Genomic DNA, 25,146 nt, shown 5'->3' on the forward strand with positions numbered 1-25,146 from the left:
TTCAAGTGCAGTTCCGAGGCTACCAAAATAACTGCAGAAAGGGTGGTTAGGCAAGATGTTGACAAGTCCTGATGAAATACTTAAGTAAGTCCTTTGTCCCCACTCCCTAGAGTTCGTGCTGTGAGCTTTGTGAAGCTCCAAGGGAAAGTGTTATTAAAATGCCAACCTGAGGCCGGGCAATGGGGGCACACGCCTTTAGTCCCAGCGCTGGAGAGGCAGAGACAGGCGGATCTCTGAGTTCCAGGACAGCCAGGGCTGTTACACAAAGAAACCCTGTCTGGAAAAACAAAAAACAAAGAAAGAAAGAAACAAAGCTATCCTGAAAACGACGCACATGAAATCTGGCAGGTGGGAGGAGTTTAGTGGACTGGTGTAAGGTCTTCTCTCTGCTCTAGTCTGATTTCTTCTCTCCAGCCAGCCTAACGGATAACAGAGGGAGGCAGTTTATACTGGGGCGGTGGGGGGGGGGGGGGCTCTGTTCATGCATGATCTTTCTAGGTTTACTCAGCAAAATTACGTGCTCTGGCTGTTGGTGTTGTAAGAGATGACTATTCATAAGGAAGAGGACTGTCAAGAATTCCTGGGAAGAAGCTGTGTCTGCAAAGACGGATTGATTAGAATTGCAGTGATGAGGAGAGATTGGCATGTTGCCTCTCCAGAGGCTAATCATCTTATTTCGGCTCGCGTTAGCCCCCTGAATAGCCATTCCTTGAGCAGACCCCTAGCTGCCCAAGCCCCAAGCTAAGGATGTCATCAGATAACATCTGAGGCACAGTCCCCCATCTTGCTGTAACCACCTCTCTGATGTACCCACCAATGTGTAATTTAAACTTGGCTTGATTTATGAATTTATGTGCAAGTTTAAGACTTTGTGAAGCGCCGGGCAGTGGTGTCGCAGGCCGTTAATCCCAGTAGAGCCAGGTGGATCTCTGAGAGTTCGAGGCCAGTTGGTCTACAGAGTGAGATCCAGGACAGGCACCAAAACTACACAAAGAAACACTGTCTCAAAACAAACAAAAACTTTGTGAAGCGACTTCCACATTGGAATATATAATTTGGGGTAACCTAAATCTGTGTTTCTGGGCCATGGTCACTCAAATATGGCTCAAGAATAGACCATCTCTTCTTCTCTTTATGGAAAGAGCTGTCCTGTGTCATCGTCGTCTGTGTGTCCCAGCAGTTGCCCACACGTGGTGAATGTTTTTGCTCCTTGGTGAGGACATCTCTACTCTTCCTTCTATCCCTGCCCAGCCATGCTTGTTAAAAAAAAAAAAAAAAAAAAGAGTGCTTCTAGCCAGGTTCATTTCTGTGTCATGTTAGGAAAGCCTTTCTTCCTCCTCTTTTGTTTGTTTGTTTTTGAAGAGAGGGTCTCCAATAGCCTAGGCTAACCTCCAATTTGCTCTGTAATGTAAAGGACCTTGAACTTTTCTGATCTTCTGCCTCCACCCCCAAGTTCTGGGATTACAGTCTTGGGCCACTCTGCCTGGCCAGGAAAGCCTTTTAATAAATTGAGGCTGAAGAGTGGTTAAGAGCATCTTCTGCTCTTCCAGAGGACCTGAGTTGAGTCCCAGCATCCTTATTAGGTGGCTCACAATTACCTGTAACTCCAGCTTTCCAACTCCCTCTTCTGGCCTCCACTCCCCTGCCCCCACAGCATAAATGCACAGACAAAATACAAATCTTAAACATTATTACTGTTGCATATGTGTAGGTGAGAGGACAGCTTTCGGGAGTTGGTTCTCTGCCACCTTGTTGAGGCAGGCTCTCTTGTTTCCACCATGCTATATACTTACAGCTGGCTGGCTCTTTAGCTCCCAGGCACTTCTTGTCTCTACTTCCCTTCTTGACAGATTGACTCCTGGGATTACTGACATATGCAACCATACCATGCTTTTTTTACTTGGGTTCTTGGGATTGAAATTAAGTTGTCAGGCCCGAACAGCATTTGGAGCCCATGGAAAGCCTTTTGAATTCTGCCCTCCCCAGAAATCCCTTTGCCTTGGCCCTGCCTCTCATTGCAGTATAGACTCCCTGGGGCCAGGGAAGGACATTTGGGGTCCAGCAGAAATGCTTGGATGGGCACTCAGAGTACAGGACAAGCTCTGGGATGGCTGGGTCTGGGGGCGAAGATAAGGGCTTGGCCCGGCTCCTCTCGGTTTGCAGGGGAAAACAGATGTAATCCCATGCCCATAAAGGTTTTCCCATGGGATCAAATCAAGTCCTGCAGGAGCAGAGGATTCCTTAGGCATTTATGATTATAGCACCTATTTCTTTGGACCCTTAGACTGTGATGGCTGTACCGAAATCACCATGGGGCACCCAAAGATCTACCATCCAGGGCTAACCAGTTCTCTGGCCTGACTGGTCCCATTGGCGGCTAAAGCCTGTCCACTAGGTTCCTGACAAGTCCCTTCTAATAAGTCAGCACTGCCTGCTGATGGCTTTCCTTTTGCTTACTGCCTCAGGCCCGGCTCTCCCCAAGCCACACACTTTATACTTCCAGCAGGCCCGTCTCCCCTGTGTCTGTTCCTGTGTGATGTCTACCTCTACTTTTCATTCTCTCCAGGGGATTAGGATGGAGCCATTTTCCCAGGAAGCTCTACTCTAGTTCACTCTTCTGCAACCATCTGCCGCTTAACTGCATTCCCTGGTCACCACTGATGTGGTAGGTGCTGAGCCCAGCTGCCATGTGGCATTTCATTCTGGTGCTGACTTCTTGGTTTTCATGATTATACACTCCTGGATTTTCTCCTGCCTCACAGGTCACTTCAGTATTTATCCAGTTTTCTCTAAATGCCAGTGGGTCCCTCCAGCTTTTGTGTGTTGTCCCAAACTCTCCACTCTCCTTTGATGACGCTGGTTATCACCTGTCTACAACCCAGACTGCCCACCCCGATTAGTCCAGTCACTCATTACACTTCTCACAGGCACTTTCCTTTCAGAATATCCACACCAGGCTACTCACTTTGCTGTTCTTCCCTGTGTCATTTCTGTAAGAAACATGGTACCCATTTGGCTGTTTAGCCAGAAACTTGGGAAATGTTGACTCCATTTCATGTTGTCAATGTCACTACCTTGCTCTATGTGTTTCCCATCATGACTGTTATCTGCTATATGGACTGCAACGGCCTTCATCTAGAACCTGTTTCTGGCCTTGCTATCTGAACTAGTTCTCTACAAGGGACCCACAGTGACTTCCCCCAGATCCCTTCTTGCATTGGTTCTGAGGATCAAACCCAGGGCCATCCACATGCTAATTACTCTATCACCAGGCTGCACCCTTAGCCAGAGGGCGTTTTGTTTTGTAGACAGGGTTTCTCTGTGTAGCTCTGGCTGTCCTCAAACTCACAGAGATCCTCCTGCCTCTGCCTCCTGGATGCTGGGATCAAAGGCATGTGCCACCACCACCCTTAGCCAGAGGGTGATTTTTTTTTTTTCTCTCTCGAGACCAAGTTTCTCTGTGTAGCTTTGCGCCTTTCCTGGAACTCACTCTGCAGCCCAGGTGGGCCCTGAACTCACAGAGATCCACCTGCTTCTGCCTCCCGAGTGCTGGGATTAGAGGTGTGTGCCACCACCGCCCGGCAGCCCAAGGGAGATTTTTTTTTTTTTTTTTTTTTTTAAAGATTTATTTATTTATTAGTTATACAGCATGTATGACTGCAGGCCAGAAGAGGGCACCAGATCTCATTACAGATGGTTGTGAGCCACCATGTGGTTGCTGGGAATTGAACTCAGGACCTCTGGAAGAGCAGTCAGTGCTCTTAATCTCTGAGCCATCTCTCCAGCCCCCAAGGGAGATTTTTAAAAGGAAAATTTGATCATGTTTCTTCCCTACTTAAAACTCTTCCGCTGGGCTTCTGCTGAGACAAAATCTACCCTTCTTAGCGTGACTCTTCAGACCCTGGCTCCTCTTCTTTCCCTCCATGATCCAGTCAGCATGCCACTTTGAATCCTGCTATAGACTGAATGTTGGGAGCCAGAAGCTGCACTTTCTAAGTTGACTAGATGAATGATCCCATTTCTCCCTCTAGAACCATTTGTTCCTGTAGAACTCAGGAACAGGGAATACTAGCTTGAAAACAAGATGCCTCCTACAGGGGATCTAAGAAACACTCCCATGAGGACGAGGCTGCCTTTTTAATGGCAATACTTCAAAAGCTTCTACCTTGAGAAGAGAAGCAGAAAGAACACAAGAGCAGAGGGAAAGGGTTAATCACATATACTGACTGGAGACTAGGTTAACAGATGAGTCGATAAATTTGGTCCAGGCAGTCCTAGAATGCTGTGTGCCTGGGTTCTGGCCAGAGGGTCAGAGAACCATTTCCTGTACCAGGAAGGAGGCCAGTCCCGGGCCCCATACCCAGGATGCCAGCTGAAGTGTTTTGGATGGTGGCATCAGCCTGGGCTACAGTCGGTCCTAGGGTCCCATTCATCACTCTCCATTGACCTGGGTCTCTGTGCCTGTGTGCATTCTCTGTCCAGAGACACTGGGGCAGAGTGGCCCGGCTTAGAGGATGGTGAGGGAAGGGATGGAGCCGTGTCACCGTCCTGGGGAGACTCAGGCAGTGACCACAGCCAGTGTGAGGCAAGGACAACGCCTGGGCTGGCGAGGCCCACAGAAGTTTTCATGTTCAGAGGATAATGAACTCCTGTAACTTCTCTCCTACGTAAAAGCGGGTGAAGAGGAAGGGGCTCATGTCGATGGTCTTGAACTGGCCCTCCAGTACCACTTCGGCCACAGCTCGACCGATGCCAGGTGCATGCTGAAGTCCCCGACCACTGAAGCCCGTAGCAAAGTACATGTTGACAACTAGTGGGTGGGGGCCCACCACGCCATTCTGGTCAAAAGTGTTATAGTCATAATAGCCAGCCCAGGCACTCTGTACCTGCAGATGCAAAAGATGATGAGGTTTTTGGCAAAGCCACAGCCATGCTCAACCCACAGCCTTGCTCAGAGATCAGCTGCTAAAGGGGTCATGGGATGGGACCCACAGATTCCTAGCGATTGTTAAGTGGAGGGAACACAAGAGGGAGAGGTCAAAGAGACTAAGATGCTCCAGTATCATCCATCCTGTTTCATTCCCAAACCCAACAGGAGCAATTAATTATTCTCTGTTAGTTACCTCCAGAGTCTTAAAAGATGGCACCCTCTGGACCAAATGGGGCCATACTTTGTTCTGGAAGAAATCATGGTCCACTTCCAGATTTGTTGGGTCTGGTTCTTCCTCCTAAGTGAGAGGTAGAGGCAAGGCTTATATACTGCTTGTAATATGAGGGCAAACTGGGATCTGATTCCTATAATCAATCTCCTCAGTGGATCCCAATTCTAACCTCAATGACAACATAGGGCCCCCAAAAGGCTTCCCTCTTTAATGGCATCTTATCTATGTCTCCTTGCAACTTAATTTACCTCAGTGGGGCTACAGCCACCTAGGTATTTGTTGCCCAATCCTTCTCGTCGAAAATAGACTCCATTGATGTCTGCAACCAACGGTGTCTCCAGACCTGGTCCCTGGGGGCAGTGCCATAAGTGCACATACCTGTCATGATCAGGGGAGTTAAGACATTGCAGAACTAACACCAACCCTCAGTCCAGACTACACACACACACCACACACATACACAAACAAACACATCCTAAACTTTTGTATCATTTCTTTCTCATCCTCCTTAGCTGCCCTGAGGGTAGCTACCTTTTCCTTGGCTCCACAGGTAGCTTGGTGCCCTGCAGGGTACCAGGCAGTCCCTTCCCAATACCAGCCAGCTCTGCAATTTTCCCAGACCAGGCTCCTGCGGCATTGACCACGACAGCACATTCCACTGGCTGATACTCCAGGCTCTTGTCCATTTTTACCTATAGGCAACAGAGGGTAAGAGGAAGGAGGCTGGAGCGTGTGTGTGTGTGTGTGTGTGTGTGTGTGTGTGTGTGTGTGTGTGTGTGTGGTGGGGGCATGACAGATGACACAACCTAATGGACTCTTGAGATGTTTATTTCCTCCTGAGCCTAACTTTATCAGTACTGGTGTGGTGACATATTGTGTACCCTAATAAAATTTGCCTGAAGATCAGAGAACAGAACATAGATGCCAGGCAGTGGTAGCACACACCTTTAATCCTAGCACTCAGGAGGCAGAGATCCATTTGGATCTGTGTGAGTTCAAAGCCACTCTGGACTACGTGAGACTGACTCAGTCTAGGAGAGAAACAGAGCCAGGCAGTGGTGGCACACACCTTTAATCCCAGTACTTGGGAGTCACACGCCTTTAATCCCAACACTTGAGATCTCATGCCTCTGCTACCAGTATTTGGGAAGCACACATGCCTTTAATCCCAGCACTAGGAAAGAAGTGATATGGCTGGGCGGAGAAAGGCATCAAAGGTGTGAGGACTCAGGAAGCAAAGCTTTCCAGCTGAGGAGCCTTTTTGGCTGAAGCCCTTTTTCTGCTGGAAGCCTTCTGCCTAAGGACTCAGAGGCTTTGAGTCAGAGGATTCGGGGAGCTGGCGAGGTGACACGTGGCAGTGGCTTGTTCCTTTGTCTCTCTGATCTTTCAGCATTTATCCCAATATTTGGCTCTGGGTTTTTATTGTAAGACCATTTAGGATTTGTGTTATAACTGGGAAGCAGACAGAAGACCTACATCTGGGCAGATTATCACCCTTCTTGCCCCTCTACTGTAGTAAAGAGCACAATGGAACTTGGGACTCACATGGACTTTGTGAATTCTTCTCAAGACTACCGGTTCCCCACTTGAGGTCTCTGCTTGGCTAGATGAAGTGATGAAACCTGCAGGAAAGAAAATAAAAATAAGCCCTCCAGGAAAGGTTAGCTCAGCGGTAGAGCATATATTTAGCATGCATGAGACCCTGGATTCTATCCCCAGTGCTCCCATCAACACACACACACACACACACACACACACACACACACACACACACAGTGGGGGTTTGATGAGAATGGTCCCCATAGGCTATATATTTACATACTTAGTCTCAGTTGATGAAATGTTTGGGAAGAATTAGGAGGTGTGACCTTGTTAGAGGAGGTGTGTCACCAAGGATAGGCATTGAAGTTTCAAAAGCCCACACTGGACCAGTGTCTGTCTGTCTGTCTGTCTGTCTGTCTCTCTCTCTCTCTCTCTCTCTCTCTCTCTCTCTGCCTGCTGCCTGTGGATCAGGATATAGCTCTCAGCTACTTCTCCAGCACCATGCCTGCCTGCTTGTTAATTAAATTCTTTCTTTTATAAGAGTTGCCTTGGTCGTGGTGTTTCTTCAAAGCAATAGAACAGTAAATAAGACACATGCATACATACACAAAACCCTTGAGGGAAATGGGGGAAATCACACTGGTTTCTTTTGAGAAAGGGTCTCACGTATCACAGACTGGCCTCAGACTTGCTATGTAGTGGAGGATGACACTAAACTTCTGATTCTCCTGCCTGCACCTCCAGAGTTCTGAGATTACAGGAATGTATGACTGTGCCTGGTTTCTATGATGCTGGGGATAGAACCGAGGGAGATGGATCATAGTGCTTCACACATGCTAGCCAAGCATCCCACTAACAGCTACATTCCTAGCTCCATGACGAACACTGGTTTCTCAAGGAAAGAAGATGAGAAGAATAAGTGCTTTCCCATAGACACTCCAGTGAACAGACGTCAAGAAACCAGAATGAACTTGGCCACACAAGAACAGGGCAGTGTAGCGAGGAGAAAGCAGTTTAGTAGTAGCAGCCCTCTGACAGAAGACAGCCCCTTACCCCAACCCTGTGAGCCTGTGAGCCAAAAGGCAGAGCCTGGTTTAGGCCTCGTCCTGGCTGCAAGACATAAGCTGAAGGAATGAGACTTTGGACTCACGTGTCACCTCTCCCTGGCAGAGTAAGACTCCCATTGATTGGACCTTTCGACGAAGACCCTGGAGCAAAGACCAGGCATCAAACCAACCTTCATCCTCCATCCCTGACATAAGGACAAAGAAAACTCATGAAGCACTGGAACCCTCCTTTTCCCACTGTATACCCAACACACTTTTTTAGGGCTTTAGAAGCAGGGAAGGTCATCTTGACCAACTGTACTGGAGTCTAGTCATGCTGAAGGCTAGAAAAGTAGCACGGTCTGGGGCAGGCTATGTTACTCAGGAGTAAAGTGGTCCTCCTTCAGTGTGGAGAAGGCACACTGAAACTTGCAACCCCAGGAGCTCTTCAATCTCCATCTTCATGGAAAGAAAGCCATGTGCTCTGCAGGTGAACCTCACCATAAGAGGCCACAGCCACTCCTTCTATGTTTATCCAGGGAAACTTGTTCTGTAGCTGCTCAGGAGACATCAGACAGACTTTGGCTCCTTCCTGCCTAAGAGAAATGTGTGCATCTCAGTTACTGTGTTAGGCAGGGTATTCATAGGGGAGGAACATGGACCCCGGCTCCATGAGATGGAAGTCCAGCTCACTGATAGCCCTCTCTACCCCAAATGGCCCCATTTCTCCTGACTGCTGAATGTGACAGCTTATCTTTCCTTCTCTACACTCCTGTCTCCTTTCAGAATTCTCAACTTCTTCTTGCCCAAACCTACTCCATCTCCTTTCACAACATGGTGAGGAACCATGTTCCATCAACTCCTGTAAATACCTTCTTCTCTACTGCTTAGTACAACCCTGTCCCTCAGCATGAGTGTCTCCTCTGGAACACTTACTGGCTGGGGAATGAAAGTGCTAAGAAACACTCCTATGAGCTAGTGTCTATTTTAAACTGAATCACAGTGCCAGCTTTACTAGATCTTCTGGCCTCAGTTTCCCTACATGTAAAATGAGATGTTCTGATTAAATGAGTTAGCGCCTGCAAACATTTATCTGTTGTCACTAGTGAGATTTATAGCATATCAAAAGAGAGCCTGTACATAACGTATCACAAAGATGCCCAATCCTTAACTGATGTGGGGCTCACATGCTGAAGCCAACCTGCTGCTTACTTTTATATATGGACCACACTCAATTATTTATATTTTTTTTGTCTGTGGCTGCTTTTGTGCTATAATGGCAGAGCAGACAGGCTGTAACATAGACAAAATGACAAGCAAAACCTAAAATATTTACTGTCTGATCTTTATAAAAAGAACTTTGCTGACCCCTAAATTAGGATTCTTGTTAGTAGCCCAGTCCCCAGGCCACTCCTTAGAGATTCTGGTTTGTTAGGTTTCGGATGTATGTTTTGATCTGGTAAATGGAGGAACCACATTCTGTCCATAAGTGGGTTATAGCACTCCTCATGGGCCTTGAAGGTCTGAATAGGTCCATCTTTCCTGATAATATGAGCTAGTAGAGAGGCGGCTCCTGTGACATCACCTTCAGCTTCCCCATTTCTAGCTTGGCACGGGAGCTCATCAAGTATGCAATGCCAAGCAGCTCAGGGCAGTGCTACATACCCACCTTTGCATTTTCACATTGTTTTCCAAGGTGGCAGCATCCTTTTCTGAAGCTAGCAAGAGACAGCCTGAGGGGTTGAACCGGAGGTCCACAAGAGGGGCATCCACTACAGCCAGGTATTCCTGTGTACAAAGGAAAGCTGTTCTCCAAAGAGGCTGGCATAAAGGGGAGCCTCCTGGCCTTCTCACTCTAGCTCTCAGGGTCAATGCCCCAGATCAGGACAAACCCTTCTCTGGGCACCAACACTGGAAGACTGCCAAGGATCACAATGTCTTGCTGCCTCTAACACTATTTCTCCTCGGTTCCCCTTGCCAGCTAGGCTTCTGTTCTTTATGCTAAGGAGGGGCTCCCTACCCCAACCCCTCAAATCTCATGGTACATACATTTATGTTCCGTAGAAAGTTGATTGAAAAGAGGGAGAGTTGGACATTCTCAGGCACAGAAAACTGCTGCCAAATCCCGCCCACAGAAGGCCCTGTGGAGGAAGCCCGTGAATACTGTGAAGAGAAAAACCGAGGTAGACTGTCATGATGTCATATGTAATGGAATCCTGCAATGGAAGCTCTCAGTTACACACCCAAACTTAAAGGGGAATCCTTTCTCAAGAAGCAAGGAAGTGTAAACCTGTATGCAAGTCAACCAACCCACAGCTCAAAGATAAACACAGTGTTTTAAATCATTGAAACCATCAATGACACATGAACTGAGCAGAAGTCAATTGTCTTACAGGGCTGGACATAACAGACCAAATAGTAATGGCCTGGAAGTCCAAGGGTAGAAGGTTAACCTTGCAACAAGTTTACAAAACAGTTTACAAAACTGGAAGGCTATAATGAAGACAGACATGAGATTTGCAGCTAACGGCCAATCGCAAACAAGAACAACCAAGACTTCAGAAACAATGGAGCCTAAAAGGCGGCAGAGGAAACTGTTTGCACTAATAAGTAGCCCAAGTACAAGCTATCTTGGACAGACCTTCACATACTGAAGTACAATCACGGTAGAATCTGCTTTTACAAGCAAAAGTCTAGGCAAATGTGCAGAAGTGCACTTGTAATCCCAGCACTTGAGAGGCTGAAACAGGAGGATGTTGACTTCAAGGCTGGCCTAGTCTATATATTGAGACCCTGCCTCCAAAGAGATTAAACAGCTGTGACAAGACCTCCTCCCCTCCCTCAACAAAACAATCTTATTGCCAAGGGTCTTCTTGGAGGAAGAACCTGGGACTATTTCTCAAGGTCCAAAGCACAATCCCTGCCCTTTGAACTTCTACAGGTTGTGTCCTCGATAAGATGACCACACTACTCCCTGACCTCACCGTGTGGTCTTGTTCCACCACCAGCACCCGGATGGCACCTCGTCTACTTTCCAGCTTCTTCAGCCAAAAGGCCACAGACAGACCAAGGATCCCACCTCCTACGATGACCACATCCGACTGTTTTGGGGGCAGGTGGCTGGTGTCGTACAGCAATTCCCATTGCTTTCCAGGCAGGATGCACTCAATCTTCTTCTTAAACTCAGACACCTTTGCATCCCAGTCTGCAGGACATAGTTACTGTTAGAGGGACTTAGGTTTCCTTCCCACATGCTGTGGGGTTGGAGGATGGGCACAGGAAAAGGTGGCCTGAATAGACATGTGGGTTGGCATATCTCCAATGTCATCCTTCCTCACAAGATCAACTCACATACAGCAGTACTGTAACAACTTTGCTGATCGGTCTTTGCCCCATCAGTCCCCACTATTATGTACCTTCTCTAGCACTGAAAGATTGATTTCCTAAAATTACACTTTCTACTTCCCTGGACATGCTAGATGACTCACATATTTAGCTTGTGCAGACCTCTCTCCCTCCTGAACCCATTCTCAGATATTCAACTGCACAGTCAGCCCACTCAGGTATCCCAGGCTCAGGAAACATGAGTTCCTAGTATACTCCATTACCACACAGCCTTCTAAAGCTGGTCAACTTTATATGGTCCCTTATCCTTAATATCCATTACCACCAGCAAGCTTCCATTTACATGGAATTGTCTTCTGGAAAGTGCCTCCTTGAGATCCATATACCTGCCTTGGCTCTTTAATCTTTGGCAGGCAAGCCTACCCCATTCCCCAGCTAACTCGCTGTCCCGCCAGCATGAGGCAGGGTGTCAAACCTTGAAGGTCACATATGTGGAGGTTATGGGTACCCCAGAATCACTCTGTATAATATACTCTCTGCTGCCCTCAGCTTTACCCAGAGTAAAGCCTCCTCTGCGTGTGCGTAGCCCCCGGTTTGGGAGGCCCGGGCCCAAGCCAAGACGCAGCAATCTGCGAAGCATGGCCTTACAGAACCCGGCTTCTTCCAGCTTGAAGTGCCGCTCAGTCCCACTCCCGTCCCTCTAGTCATCGCTCCGCGCCACCGGGCATTGACGCGAATGTGCCGATTAGCCCGCAGTGCCCTTCAGGCCCCACCCCTCCAACGCTATAGGGAGCCAGCTTCCCGGGAGCCCCGCCCACATCCACTATTGGTCAGCCTTGCTTCTACGTCAGTCCCGCGCGCCCTGGGCGGGGAGGGGGCGGGACCCCGGCGGCTCGTAGCGGAAGTGCGGCTGAGCCGGTTTCCGGGGGCTGCTGGTGTGACGTGTCCCGCGCTTGGCGCAGCAGGAAGCGGCGGCGGACGCGGCCCGAGTTCCCGGCGCCGGCTTCGGCCCCAAGTCTTCTCCCGCTTCCGTCATGCTCGACTTCTTCACCATCTTCTCGAAGGGCGGGCTTGTGCTCTGGTGTTTCCAGGGCGTGAGCGACTCGTGCACCGGGCCCGTGAACGCGTTGATTCGTTCCGTGCTGCTGCAGGTACCACCCCCGCGGGGCAAAACTCTGTGCTGTCCCTCAGATCCAGTCTTTAGTGCCCCCTTCCAGTAATCATCCTGCGCCTTCCGCCCTGCCCTCCTCAAACTGACCACTTACTGGCCACCTAGACTCAACTTCCTTGCCTGGCATCACAGTATCCCGAAACTTTACGACGCCCCCCCCCCCCTCCCATATCTGGGGCTGTATCCGTATTCCGGCTTCTGATGGGACTTTATTACTCTCTCCATCCAACTGGGGCAGCTTGGTTTTCTGTTGTTTTGAGGCTGGGTGAGACTGTGGATGAGAGAACACCTTTTAGGAACATTAAATGACTCACAGCTGCTGGAAGATCTGCTTGTTTGTGTATGATTGTTTATCTTCTGGCTCCCACGTGTCATGCCTTCTCTCCCAACTTTACCCTTTGCCTCAACTTGGTGTCTTCCCCCGTGGTGGGGTGCTAGAGAGAAATTGTCTCAGTACTCCCTTGCTGAGGCCAGGATAATACCTGGTTATTGCCCAAACGTAGTTCAAAGTCTGGTTTTGCTATGGATAGCCTGAACACTGAAACACTCTTTTTCCAGGAACGAGGAGGTAACAACTCTTTCACTCATGAGGCCCTCACACTCAAGTATAAACTGGACAACCAGTTTGAGCTGGTGTTTGTGGTAAGTGAAGGGTGTTCTAGAAAGACAAGTTATGTTCTCAACAGAATCCCCATTGATAAACCCAATTAACTGTATTGTATATGTGATAGATTAAAAATTTGGAATGTGGAGGGGAGAAAGAAAGCAACTTCTGGGCAAGGTGGGAAGCTTGGCTACCTCTCGGGACGGGAAACCTATCTCTGGAGGCCTGGGTTGAGTTGGCCTCCCTCCATTCTGGGCTGACATGTAAGGAGATCTGTTGGCCCTCTTTCCATCCATAAACAGGTTGGCTTTCAGAAGATCCTCACACTGACCTATGTAGACAAATTGATAGATGATGTACATCGGCTGTTTCGGGATAAATACCGCACAGAAATCCAACAACAAAGTGCTTTAAGTCTATTGAATGGCACTTTTGATTTCCAGAATGACTTCCTGCGGCTTCTTCGGTGAGAGGCTTCCCAACTCTTTAGAATCAATGTTTGTGGTTTGATAAGTGCCCTGCCTGCAGGTAGCTCAACAGTATTAACTTATGGGTTCATAGCAGTCACATTTTGTAGCTCATCTCTGATTATCCCTTTGATATGTGAGACCTTTTTCTGGAATCAGTTTTTTTTTTCTTTTTTCTTTCCCTCGTATGTGGGTAGAAAGACTAACCATTCTCTTTTCTCTTTAGTGAAGCAGAGGAGAGCAGTAAGATCCGTGCTCCCACTACCATGAAGAAATTTGAAGATTCTGAAAAAGCTAAGAAACCTGTGAGGTCCATGATTGAAACACGGGGGGAAAAGACCAAGGAAAAAGCAAAAAACAACAAAAAAAAGGGGGCCAAAAAGGAAGGTGTGTTTGAGCATGAGCATGCTAGGCCACGGAGGTTAGAATGGTGCTAAAGGTCTGTGGTGTTCCTTTTGTCATTGCTTGCTTCCCTCAGTGTAAATGCTCACTACCCTGTCATCCCCTTGTGGCCTTGTGGTCACCAAGGTGTTTGGTCCAAGTTTGCTCTTAAGGATTTGGAAGGATTGTCATCATCTGGGTGTTTGGGGCTTGTTTTTTTTTTTTTTTTTTTTTTCCTCCAGTGAGGTTTCTCTTAACAGGTTCTGATGGCCCTTTGGCTACCAGCAAAACAGCCCCTGCAGAAAAGTCAGGTCTCCCAGTGGGACCTGAGAATGGAGAACTTTCCAAAGAGGAGCTGATACGCCGGAAGAGAGAGGAGTTCATTCAGAAGCATGGGAAGGGTCTGGACAAATCCAGGTGAGCAGTCGGTTAGTCAGTCTCTCTGGTGACTTACCCAGCTGTGTTAGAGGTCAGGGAACTGCCTTGTCTTATGTTCTTTTCTACTTTTCTACCGTAACTCTTTCTCATATGGTCCTTTGCAGCAAGTCTACAAAGTCAGAGATTCCAAAGGAGAAGGGCAAGAAAGCACCCCGGGTGTGGGAACTAGGTGGCTGTGCTAACAAGGAAGTCTTGGATTACAGTGCTCCCACCACCAATGGAACCCCAGAGGCTGCCCTGTCTGAAGATATCAACTTGGTAAGAAGCATAAAGATCAGAGCAAAGGTCACCGTTAACCAGAAAGAGTTGGAAGGTATACCTGGATTTGAGAGGAGTGAACTATATTTGGAGTTTCTTCAAGGTCTCAGGCAATGTTGACAGGGTGTGGGATTTTTTCCCTCAGCTGCTAGTGTTCCTCATCCCATCTCCTTCGTTTGCCCATGTCCTCCAGATTCGAGGAACTGGGCCTGGGGGGCAGCTTCAAGATCTGGATTGCAGCAGCTCAGATGATGAAGGGGCCACTCAAAACACCAAACCTAGGTAGAAGGATTTCAGGTGGGAGGTGCACTGGATGGCTGCAGTATTGATGAGCCATACTTCCTGTCTGTGGGCCTTATGTGTGTTTCTGACCTTCTGTGCTTGTAGTACTACCAAGGGAACTCTGGGTGGCATGTTTGGGATGCTGAAGGGCCTTGTGGGTTCCAAGAGCTTAAGTCGTGAAGACATGGAGTCTGTGCTAGACAAGATGCGTGATCATCTCATTGGTGAGTTTGGACGACTGGGCTGACGTATGTGGCATAGAGTTGATTATGGGTAGAACCATTTTCTAAGCTGTACTCTGAGAGTTGATCATTGCTAACACAAAACTCACAGCTGTCCCTCTCTTCTCAGCTAAGAATGTGGCTGCAGATATTGCTGTCCAGCTCTGTGAATCTGTTGCCAACAAGCTGGAAGGGAAAGTGATGGGGACGTTCAGCAGTAAGTATCTGCACACGTCATAAAGTGCACATGCATTTCAGAGGTGATAGTCAGACCTCTTGGGTATGTGCCTTTTGGCAAACACCTTCATTTCTAAATCGCCCTAACAGCCTTTAGAACTTAATAGATCAGTTAAATGAGCTAATCAAGTACTTAGAACAGTATGATCTGAATTCATGGGAAAAACTACATGGTCTTAAATCTATTAGATAGAAAGATGTTGGGTATCAAGTGTGATACTTGGTTTTCTGACTGAATCCCTTCATCACCCTTTTAAGCTGTGACTTCCACAGTCAAGCAAGCTCTACAGGAGTCTCTGGTACAGATTCTGCAGCCACAGCGTCGTGTAGACATGCTCCGGGATATCATGGATGCCCAACGTCGCCAGCGCCCTTATGTTGTCACCTTCTGTGGTGTTAATGGAGTGGGGAAGTCTACTAATCTTGCCAAGGTCAGTTCAGCTCCCCAGCCTGCTGCTTTTACCTTTTCACCCTGTGCTTTAAGAGTCCTGGCTCCATGTGACAGTGTTCTTAACGATTTTGCAGATTTCCTTCTGGCTCTTAGAGAATGGCTTCAGTGTCCTCATTGCTGCCTGTGATACATTTCGGGCTGGGGCTGTTGAGCAGCTTCGTACACACACCCGGCGACTGACTGCCCTCCATCCCCCTGAGAAGCATGGTGGTCGTACGATGGTGCAGTTGTTTGAAAAAGGCTATGGCAAGGATGCTGCTGGCATTGCCATGGAAGCCATTGCTTTTGGTACAGTGTCGGGGGCCGCAGGGGTCTTATAGTGTCTTTTTTGTATTCCCTGGGAATTTGCAGACTTAGGCTACTATAAAACTTTTACCACAAGGTTACCAGAGAAGTCAGGGTAAGTTACTTGTGTGGGTGATGTTTTTGGGTGGTAATGTGTATAGTTGAAGGGAAAAAAAGTTAGTGTATCTTAACTACAGACCTGAATGTGGTCACCTTTACCCTACTTATGTCCTTTCCCTGAACGGTTTTGGTGGTGGCCAAGAATAGGACAAGTTTTTTATTACATTACCTTGTAACTAAATCCAGAGTCCAAGTAAGTAAACAGGATAGGCTTTTCAAATAGCTAGACTGGGACATCTCAAGAAGCTGGCAGTGAGAATGAGTGACAGTTGAGTGGCTTTTCACATAGCCAGAGTAGGAAATCTTCACAAGTTGGCTGTTAGTATGAGTGACAGTTGTGTGCTTGGAGTTGATTGTTTTTTCTCTCTCTAGCACGTAACCAAGGATTTGATGTAGTGCTGGTGGACACAGCTGGCCGCATGCAAGACAATGCCCCCCTGATGACTGCCCTGGCCAAACTCATTACTGTCAATACACCTGACTTGGTGCTGTTTGTGGGGGAGGCCTTAGTAGGCAATGAAGCCGTGGATCAGCTGGTGAGGGCTTGGGCCTAGTTCCCTTTACAACTTAAACTTTGGCAAATTAGATGGGTCCTTACGTTACTTTTTCCCTTTTCAGGTCAAGTTCAACAGAGCCTTGGCTGACCATTCTATGGCTCAAACACCTCGGCTCATCGATGGTATTGTTCTTACCAAATTTGACACCATTGATGACAAGGTAAAGGTGGTTGACACTGGATGAAACGAAGGAGGAATGGGCTTCTTTACAAAAGAAAGCTGAGGCATTTAGTGTAAACAGGGCTTGAGTTGATTGGCCATCCTCTTTTTCTTCTTCAGGTGGGAGCTGCTATTTCTATGACATACATTACAAGCAAACCCATCGTCTTTGTGGGCACTGGCCAGACCTACTGTGACCTACGCAGTCTCAACGCCAAGGCTGTGGTGGCTGCCCTCATGAAGGCTTAATGTGGCTCTTGCCTAATACCAAATCGCCGCTTGCCCCAAGTCCCCATTCCTCTATCAAGAATGTGCTTTAGAGTATGTGAGCACCTTGTTTTCAGTGTAGTACAAAGGCAGAGTGAGGGGAGCTTTGGAGACTTGCAGCTCTAACCCTACTCCATGTTCAGCCCTACCTCCTGCAAGGAGGGCCTAATCATGTTACAATCACTGCCCGATGACCCTTATCACCACAAGCCTCCCTCTTCCTACTCAGGCATCTTCTTCACTCTGCCTACAGATTCAGTATCATAGCTTTGACCAATGGTTGGAAAACCCAACACCTGGAGTATTGCTAACTAGTATGATCACAGAGCCATCTGAGATAAGAGCAGTTGTGAAGTCCCAGCTCTATTGGGTTACTTCCAGAGCCAGCTCTGGGTCTTAATGGCACCTCTCTCTAGAATATAGCTTTCGGGTCCCTGGTGCCAGGGTAACAGCCACCTCACTGTGGCAGTGATGGTGGTCCATTCTTAATTGCTGCTAATTCTAAATCTGATGATGAACTCTACACCTGATTGTTGCCCCAAAGCATCAGTTAGACCTTGTTACAAATGAGTGAAAGGTGAGTGCCCACTTCTCAGAAACAAAGGGAGCTGAGTTGCCTTCCAACTTGTCCCTGCTCCCAGAATCCTGATGTAAGCTTTGCATGTTTACCTTCCTGGGAGAAAAGCAGTTGTCAGAAGGGTTATCGTTGTCCTATACCCCACCCCACTCAACCCTTGGCCTCCTGAGCAGGTCCTGGCTTTTCCTCATCCTCTTCTACAGTGCCTGGTAGACAAGTGCTACGTTGAAGAACACAAACCTCTTGTTCAGACTTGTCCTGTAGTTTGGTTACAGATGTGCTACTAGTGCAATAAGGTGAAGGCTGTCTGCCCAGAGAAATACATAATTTATATAAAAAATAATAAATTTCATAAGGAAATTGCCTCTTAGGTCTGTATTATTTTATATAGGATTTAAAACTAAAATGCTAACTCATACTAGCTGTAGTTCTTGGGCTTCTTTTTGGCAAGAAGGGCATGATAGGAACTGACAGTCCTCTGAGGAATTGGACAAGTGCTTGCCCTAACAAAGATCACTTTGCCTAAGATGAAAGTAAATTGCAAGTTTCAAGTTTGACAGTTAACTCTTCGAAGTAGAGCCAGGGCCCTGGCAAGTAAATGAACAGGCTTTTAATACAGCTCAGTTATGTAAAATACTGTACACTGTAAAAGATCTAGAAAACTAGAGCTTCAAGTCATGTTTTAAAAAAGCCATAAGCTCAATTGAAAAAACCAAGTAGAGTACAAAACTGCAACAAGAGCCCACTGACTCCATGACTTCTTGCTCCCCAAGTCCTGCAGAGCTGCAGCCATAGCCAGGAGCCATCACATTGGTCTGCTGTGTAGACAAGCATGTCCAGCCTTGGGGTAGGTAGGGGCTACATTGGGTCCTGATGTCATTGGGTATTTAACTGGACCAGGCAGCAGAGTATCAAGAAACAGCCAGCATGAAGGGAAGGTGCAACACTGCCACCCCTATTCTACCCCAAGCTTCAACTTCTGGGTATTGGTACTTCCTGGGAGCGGTGCTGAGTTCTTGTATGTTTGCATGTTAAACACATCCACAGGAAGGCCCCACAGTGTGGTCTAATGGTGATTTCTCCAGCTTGCTCATGTACTACAGCCTATGGGGAAACAAAAAGAAGAGAATGAAGTTCTGCAAAGCAAGTCTATGCATCTAAAGCTGCAGGTGCTTACTTAAGTCAGTCTTAAGTTTTCAGAAAGCAGATTCAGAGAATCTCAAACAGGTAGGAAAGGCAAATTTTGATTCTCCACAATCTCAAAGTTCTAGGAAATTTTTCTGCTGACAGATTGAATAGGAAGTAGTATACCTCTCATTTCACCGTGTGCTGCAGATGAGCCATTTAGCTGGCCTTCTCTTGCCATCCCTGCTAAAAACAGAAGAACATTGGTAGAGGCATTAGGTAAAGAAGCAGAAACTTTTTTTTACATTTTCATTTTGTGTGTTGTGTGCTCTTTGGGTGTGGGTTCTCTTCACTGTGTGGATTGCAAGAAACTCAGGTTGTCAAACTTGGCAGCAAATGCCTTTACCCACAGCCATCTTGCTGTTTCTGGGAAAGCTAAAACTATTAATGGCAAAAATGAAAACTAAGAGGAGCTAAGGGCACAGGTTTAACTAAAGATGACATTTAGGAATGACACAAGATAAGGAAGAGTAACCTTCAGACTATCAATACTGGACCGAAGCAGTGGGTTCCTTACTGCACTAAGATTGTTTTTTTGTCTGAATGGATCTCACTGTTACCACATTAGGGTTACAGCTCCAGATTTTCTAAGCTCTGGCCTCCCTGGTAGTTGGAATTCTAGCTGTGTACTACTTTGAAAGATTTTGCAAGACTGCTTGTAAACTATTTTTTTATTTTTTTAGGTTACATGATTTTTCCTGCATATATGTTTCTGTACCACGTGCATAGCTGGTGCCTGAGGAGGTCAGAAGAGGGTGTCAGAACCCTTAGAACTGGAGTTACAGATGGTTGTGAACCATCATATGGGTGCTGGGAGTCGAACCCAGGTCCTCTGGAGCAGTCTAAGCTCTTACCCAATTGAGCTGTGTCTCCAGCCCCCAGAACATTTTACATAGACAAAATGTGGCTGCTTACTCTATTCCTAGCAAGTACACACATGCAGCTAATTTGAATTAAAAATTCTGTACCTCAGTCTTACTATATTTCATGTGGTCAATATGTATGTACTAATAAATACAAAGCAGGGCATGGTGGTGATGCAGGCTTTAGGATCATTAGTTCAAGGCCAGCCTGGGCTGCACAGCTACTTTCAGGCAAATACAGAGCATAAAGCGAAACCTCTGGTTTTATTATTTATTTTTATTTTTAAGGTGTCCAAGACTAAGCTTTGTTTACAACTGTGAAAAAATGTATTGGTTAAATCAGAAATCAGTTTGGTTAAATCAGTTACTGGTTAAATCAGTTACTGGTTAAGTAGCTGAAATAACATTGTACTAAAATAGTTGCCGGTATAGTAATGCTTTACACTCTTCTGTTCCCCTGGATGACTTCTCAGCAGCATGTATCTACTGAGACTTAAGGCATAATAGATGGAAGACAGGCTTGATTCCATACAAAATGAAGAAAAACTACACTGGTAGACTGGAAGTTACCTGACAGACAATTCCAGTGGAGAGTCCCATGATCATATGGAAAACCCTTGATTTAAAAATAAACAGACTGGGTGGTGGTGGTGCATGCCCTTAATCCCAGCATTTGGAAGAAAAAGGCAGGCCCATCTCTGAGTTTGAGGACAGCTAGGGCTACAAAGAGAAGCCCTGTCTTCAAAAAACAAAACAAATTAAAAATAAACAGAATGGCTTCTTGACTGGTAAATAGAAAGTTACTCTAGAGAACCTGGCAGCTAGTAACTATCTGTACCACTCTACAATATTCAGGATGTTAACATAAAATTGAGTGCATCAGAAGGGACTGTTGTTCAGACTGTTGTTTTACACAGCACTTTTTCCTGGTAGAGGATCCAGTATAGATCAAATTAACTGTGTAGAGCTTGAGTGTGTGTCTCCAGTTTATATAATCAGAGCACATGCAAGAGAAAAATTCAGCCCAATGTTGCAAACAGCCTAAAGGTTTGTCACACTGAGGGACACCAGAAAAACTGTCCTCAAGAAAAAGATGGCAGCTCATTTCACAAAAGAGACAAGTTCAAAGATTTGCCTTTCTAAGTGTTTTCTAAGCCTCTGGAGAGAGGGGAAGAGTATATGAAGCCTTTGGTGTTCAGTTACAGCGTTTTAAATAAAAGACAAGTCTACTTTAGCCCAGAACTCTCAACAGACCTGCTTCAGCTTACCAAGCACTGCCATGACAGAACTCAAATTAGAATTCTATTTGCAATTAGATTTAGGGACATATACTAGATTACCTGTATTTTAACGTGTCATCTAAGATACATTCAAATTGGTAACAGAAATACTCATTAAAAAGTTTGAAGCAAGGCTGGAGAGATGACTCAGCGGTTAAGAACACTGGTTGCTCTTCCAGAGGACCTGGGTTCAATTCCTAGCACTCACATGGCAGCTCACAACTGTCTGTAACTCCAGTTCCAGAGCTTGACACCCTCACACAGACACACATGCAGGCAAAAACAACAGTAAACAAAGTAAAAAACAAAACCAAACCACGCGCGCACACACACACACACACACACACACACCCAAATATTTGAAGCAGGATAGGCATAGTAGGTGTGTGTTTATATAGTTGTGAAGTTGAGACAGAAGGATTCAGAGTTTAAGGCCAACCTGGACTACATAGTGACTTCAAGGCCAGCATTCAGGGGACAGAGGCAGGTAGGTCTCTGAGTTTGAGGACAGTCTAGTCTACATAGCAAGTTCTTGTCTCAAACAAAACTAAAAACAAAAGACAAAACTACCCAAAATTAAAAAAAAAAAAATCAACTAACGAATAAACCCAGGTTCTTTTAACAACAGTCTGTAACAAACAGCAAGAAAATTCCTTTAGAATTGGGTGGGCGAGTGAATGACCATACCCTGGCCTTATTCCTCCCCCAAGTCCCACAGGTTTCCCCACCTCAGGCTGGGCTCTTGCTATGTACCCAGGCTGGCCTTGACCTTTTGATCCTCCAGCCACAGCCTTCTGAGTGCAGAGATTATAGGTAGGTGCCACTGTGGTTTGTCACAGTGTGTGCAATCACATTATTTCTTTAGCGAAACTTTCTTAAGGGAAACTTTCTTACAGGATAAATATTATCAGTAGAATTTCTGAAACAAAAGGTCCTGAAATTTTTGATATATACATGAAAGAAATTTCCTCATAAACTTAGCCAAGGCTGAACAGTTACTTATCTCCATTGTGAAACCTGAATTTCAACTACATCTCACTTGAACTAAGCATCTTCAAAAATGTTTTTTTCTTTAGGATTTTGTGTGTGTATATGTGTGTGCCCATGGAGACCAGAAGAGGGGGGGGGGGTCCGATCTCCTAGAACTGGAGTTACAGGAAGTTGTGAGCTTCCTGACATGGTTTTGCTGGCACTGACTGAACTTGGGTCCTCTGGAACAAGAGCAAGTGCTCTTAACAAGCTGTCTCTCCAGCTCCTCAAAGATTTTTTATTATATGTATGTGTGATACATGTGTAGGGCATGCATGTGCCACAGTACATATGTGGAGGTCAAAGGACCATTTTCAGGAGTAGGTTCCTTTCCACAGTAGGTTAAGAGACTGAGTCAGGTAATCAGGCTCAAGTGGCAAGTGCTTTTTCCTGCTGAGGAAAGCTGGCCTGAAGCTAAGAATCTTTACATGTTTTTCTTACTCTCTATGTATATGATGACTTGCAAGGGTATATATTATGATTATTTCCCCCAAATCAAAATGACACTTTGGTGTGACCTGAAGACACTTTCTCCTCTTCCCAAACTGGTCAGACACTACACATTCCCTATCTTGGTAGTGATTTTATTTACACACACACAAAAAGCCAAAGGGTTGCTGCTCTTTGACCTTCCCTTACCTCTTGTGGAGATCTCACATGTCAGTCGCTTGAAATATTCCGGAAGATCAGCATAGTCATTTCCATAGGAGATGACCTTAATCCCCTTGTCCAGCATGTTTTCTCGAAGCTTCTTGAACTCATCTACATCTCCTCTTCGAACCAGCATGAAATGTTCTAGGTCAGATTTGTGCTTGACAGCCTCCAGGAACAGGGCCTGGAAAGTGGTGTCATCCACCGTCCAGCCACAACCCAAGAAAAGAAATGACTTGTTTTCATAGAGTTTCTGAATCTCTCTCTTCAAGGAAAAGAAAACAACATATTAATAACACAGAAGACAGATAAGACAGCTGAAGCAAAAAAGTCAACAGTCCATAACTGCTACATTTAGCGAACTGCAATGATCCACTGATGAAGATTGAAGAGGGAAAGACATTACAAGAAGGTCTGATTTCCTAGTTATTACTACAATGTGATGCTTAGTCTAAAATTGCACTTCTTAACTGACATTCTTCTGAAGGTTCTTGTTTCTTTAAAAAAGATATATTATTTTGTGGATATGATGTATGTACATGAGTGTGCATGCCATAGACTGCATGTAGAAATCAGAGGACAACCATGAAGTCATCTTTCTCTGTCCTATCTTTACATGGTTCCAGGGATTGAAGTCAGACTGCAAGGCTTGCACAACAAGGGTTTAACCCACTGAGCTGTCTCATTGGTCCTTCTGTTTTGTTCAGTTTCACCACATTGGCACTAGTCTACTGGTCATGCAGGGTTAACTTTTTAGAGTTATGTTCTTGGTTAATTAGACAACCGATGGGTCTTTGATGTATCTTACCCCTTTCCACTTTCTGCAAAAATTTGACAACTTCAAATTTTTATTTTTTGAGTGAGTATGTGTACATGCATGTTACATGTAATATGTAGAGGCTAGAAGCTGATGTTGGGCTTCCATTGCTCTCCTTTTTATATACTGAGGCAGGTCTCTTATTTGAACCCTAACTTGTAGATTCAGCTAGTCTTAACTAGACAGCTGACCCAGAGGGTCTCCTCCCGTCTCCACCTTTCAAATGTTGGGACTACAGACACATGGTACTGTCCTTGGCATTTATGTCAGTGGTAGGGCTAGAACTAAGCTCCTCACTTAGTGGCAAGTGCTTTGTACCCACTGGGCTATCTTGCCAGCCCTCAAATGATTTTTGCCTTACAAACTGATCATCAGAAAACGTAATTCTATCATTAGATATGGTCAAAGAAACCTGACTACTTAAAACATTGCTGTGTGTGTCTATATAATTTGTGTCTGAGCATATAGCACACACACACAAATTAGAAATGATTTTGCTTCAGTATCAATGATGGATATACTTAGAGTAAATATCAGGGAAGGATAAGGCCCTTATACTTCAGAAAGCATTACATTTCCTGGTCTTTCTCTGGCCCCGTTCTGTAAAGATTCCATGTGACCCTGTCCTGAAAACTTCTAGCACTGAGCTGGACCCAAGAAGCATTTCCAGTTTAAACATGTATATGTGAACAAGTCCAAAACTTGAACCCCAAAGATCAACAGACCCAAAGAAGAAAACCTCCATTCTGTCATTCTAATCAATTTGTTTTTCAATTTTTCCAAGTAAACAGTCAAGTGTGAATAAATGGACAGTCTTTCAATAATCTATGCCCCAACTGTAACTGTTTCTTAAAAAGCTGACTAAATAAGAAACCAAATGAAGAAAGAGACTAATATATTCTTGGTATGTGAAGGTGATGCCAATGAGGTCGTACCTCTGCTGGCTGTTCACCAAGCACAGGTAAATACCTGCCCTATGACCTTACACCTGAAGTAAAATTTCTGCACTTCCCAGGATGGCATGCACACCCAGGGCTAACAGACAAGGGAGTAAGGTCTGACTTTCTAGTTGTCTTGATTAATGAGAAGTAAATGCTCCCCTGTTAATACTTGGAATATGCTTAGAAACGTCTTCAGGAGCCAGAGCCCAGCTAGATCAGCACCACTTACCATAACTTCAGTGTTCCTGAGCACGTTCTGATATCCAGCTGGGTGGAGGACAATGCCACTAGGATTGGTATAGACCCCATGGATGTGTAACACACTTAGCTTCCGCTTCTCCTGCGCCCACTCCAGGACCTGCACAATACATACACAGCTCGACCAGGATGGCAAGGCGAGCACCTGCTTCAAAGTCACAAGGTGTAAGAGGCTGCCTGAAGATCAGACTTCTGATATAACTGTCCAGCTTCACGGTATCATAAGGACAAGAATTCGAAAACTTGATGTGCCTGTGTTCCTATGTTATGACTGTCAGGAATGATGGCAGCAAATCTAGTGACTTCTCTTTGAAAGTCACTATCAGCAATTAGAATTTGTCACCATTTGCAGAACAATAAGGAGTTTCCTCTGGTGTGGCTCTGGTATCATCCTCCCATTCATCCTTCCTTCCTCCCTCCCTCTGCCATGGGATCGCTCTATGAAGCCCTGGCTGTCCTGAAACTCTATGTAGACGAGGCTGGCCTCAAAACTCACAGAAATTTACCTGCTTCTGCCTCCTGAGTGCTGGTATTAAAGATATGTACCACTAT

The 25,146-nt window shown here is 46.0% G+C and overlaps 3 protein-coding genes across 10 annotated transcripts in view; 1 reads left to right on the plus strand and 2 right to left on the minus strand.

Moving 5' to 3' along the window:
• Window positions 1-4,118: 4,118 nt before the first annotated feature.
• On the minus strand, window positions 4,119-11,886 carry Foxred1 (FAD dependent oxidoreductase domain containing 1). 2 transcript variants are annotated; one of them, XM_059267594.1, is made up of 11 exons: window positions 11,651-11,884; window positions 10,735-10,955; window positions 9,800-9,913; window positions 9,420-9,538; window positions 8,252-8,346; window positions 7,855-7,956; window positions 6,708-6,784; window positions 5,694-5,854; window positions 5,411-5,540; window positions 5,124-5,228; window positions 4,119-4,886 (listed from the first exon to the last, which is right to left on the minus strand). In XM_059267594.1, exons 1-11 carry the CDS (start codon window positions 11,733-11,735, stop codon window positions 4,632-4,634), a joined length of 1,464 nt encoding a protein of 487 aa, XP_059123577.1. In that variant the 5' UTR covers window positions 11,736-11,884; the 3' UTR covers window positions 4,119-4,631. The 2 variants fall into 2 exon arrangements, with proteins under 2 accessions (XP_059123577.1, XP_059123578.1); XM_059267595.1 differs by lacking the exon at window positions 5,124-5,228 and having other exon boundaries at window positions 11,651-11,886.
• A 127-nt stretch (window positions 11,887-12,013) lies between these two features.
• Window positions 12,014-17,933, plus strand: Srpra (SRP receptor subunit alpha). Its single transcript, XM_059267593.1, has 14 exons — window positions 12,014-12,246; window positions 12,825-12,908; window positions 13,173-13,336; window positions 13,564-13,724; window positions 13,979-14,135; window positions 14,261-14,414; window positions 14,608-14,696; window positions 14,802-14,920; window positions 15,048-15,134; window positions 15,413-15,585; window positions 15,680-15,893; window positions 16,383-16,546; window positions 16,629-16,727; window positions 16,847-17,933. The coding sequence occupies exons 1-14, from the start codon at window positions 12,130-12,132 to the stop codon at window positions 16,973-16,975; spliced, it is 1,911 nt and encodes a 636-aa protein (XP_059123576.1). The 5' UTR covers window positions 12,014-12,129; the 3' UTR covers window positions 16,976-17,933.
• A 232-nt stretch (window positions 17,934-18,165) lies between these two features.
• Fam118b (family with sequence similarity 118 member B) overlaps window positions 18,166-25,146 on the minus strand; it is a 51,393-nt gene continuing 44,412 nt past the window's right edge. For 4 of the 7 annotated variants that reach the window (XM_059267596.1, XM_059267598.1, XM_059267599.1 and 1 more), the window contains exons 5-8: window positions 24,566-24,742; window positions 22,567-22,843; window positions 18,882-18,941; window positions 18,166-18,674 (exon numbers count right to left, since the gene is read on the minus strand). In XM_059267596.1, the coding sequence (XP_059123579.1) occupies window positions 18,661-18,674; window positions 18,882-18,941; window positions 22,567-22,843; window positions 24,566-24,742 (528 nt within the window). In that variant the 3' untranslated portion in view covers window positions 18,166-18,660. The remainder of the gene's footprint in view (window positions 18,675-18,881; window positions 18,942-22,566; window positions 22,844-24,565; window positions 24,743-25,146) is intronic. The other 3 variants (XM_059267602.1, XM_059267601.1, XM_059267600.1) reach the window with 3 other exon arrangements.

This window comes from Peromyscus eremicus, chromosome 7, assembly GCF_949786415.1.
Source record: "Peromyscus eremicus chromosome 7, PerEre_H2_v1, whole genome shotgun sequence".
In the NCBI taxonomy this organism is placed as follows: Eukaryota; Metazoa; Chordata; class Mammalia; order Rodentia; family Cricetidae; genus Peromyscus; species Peromyscus eremicus.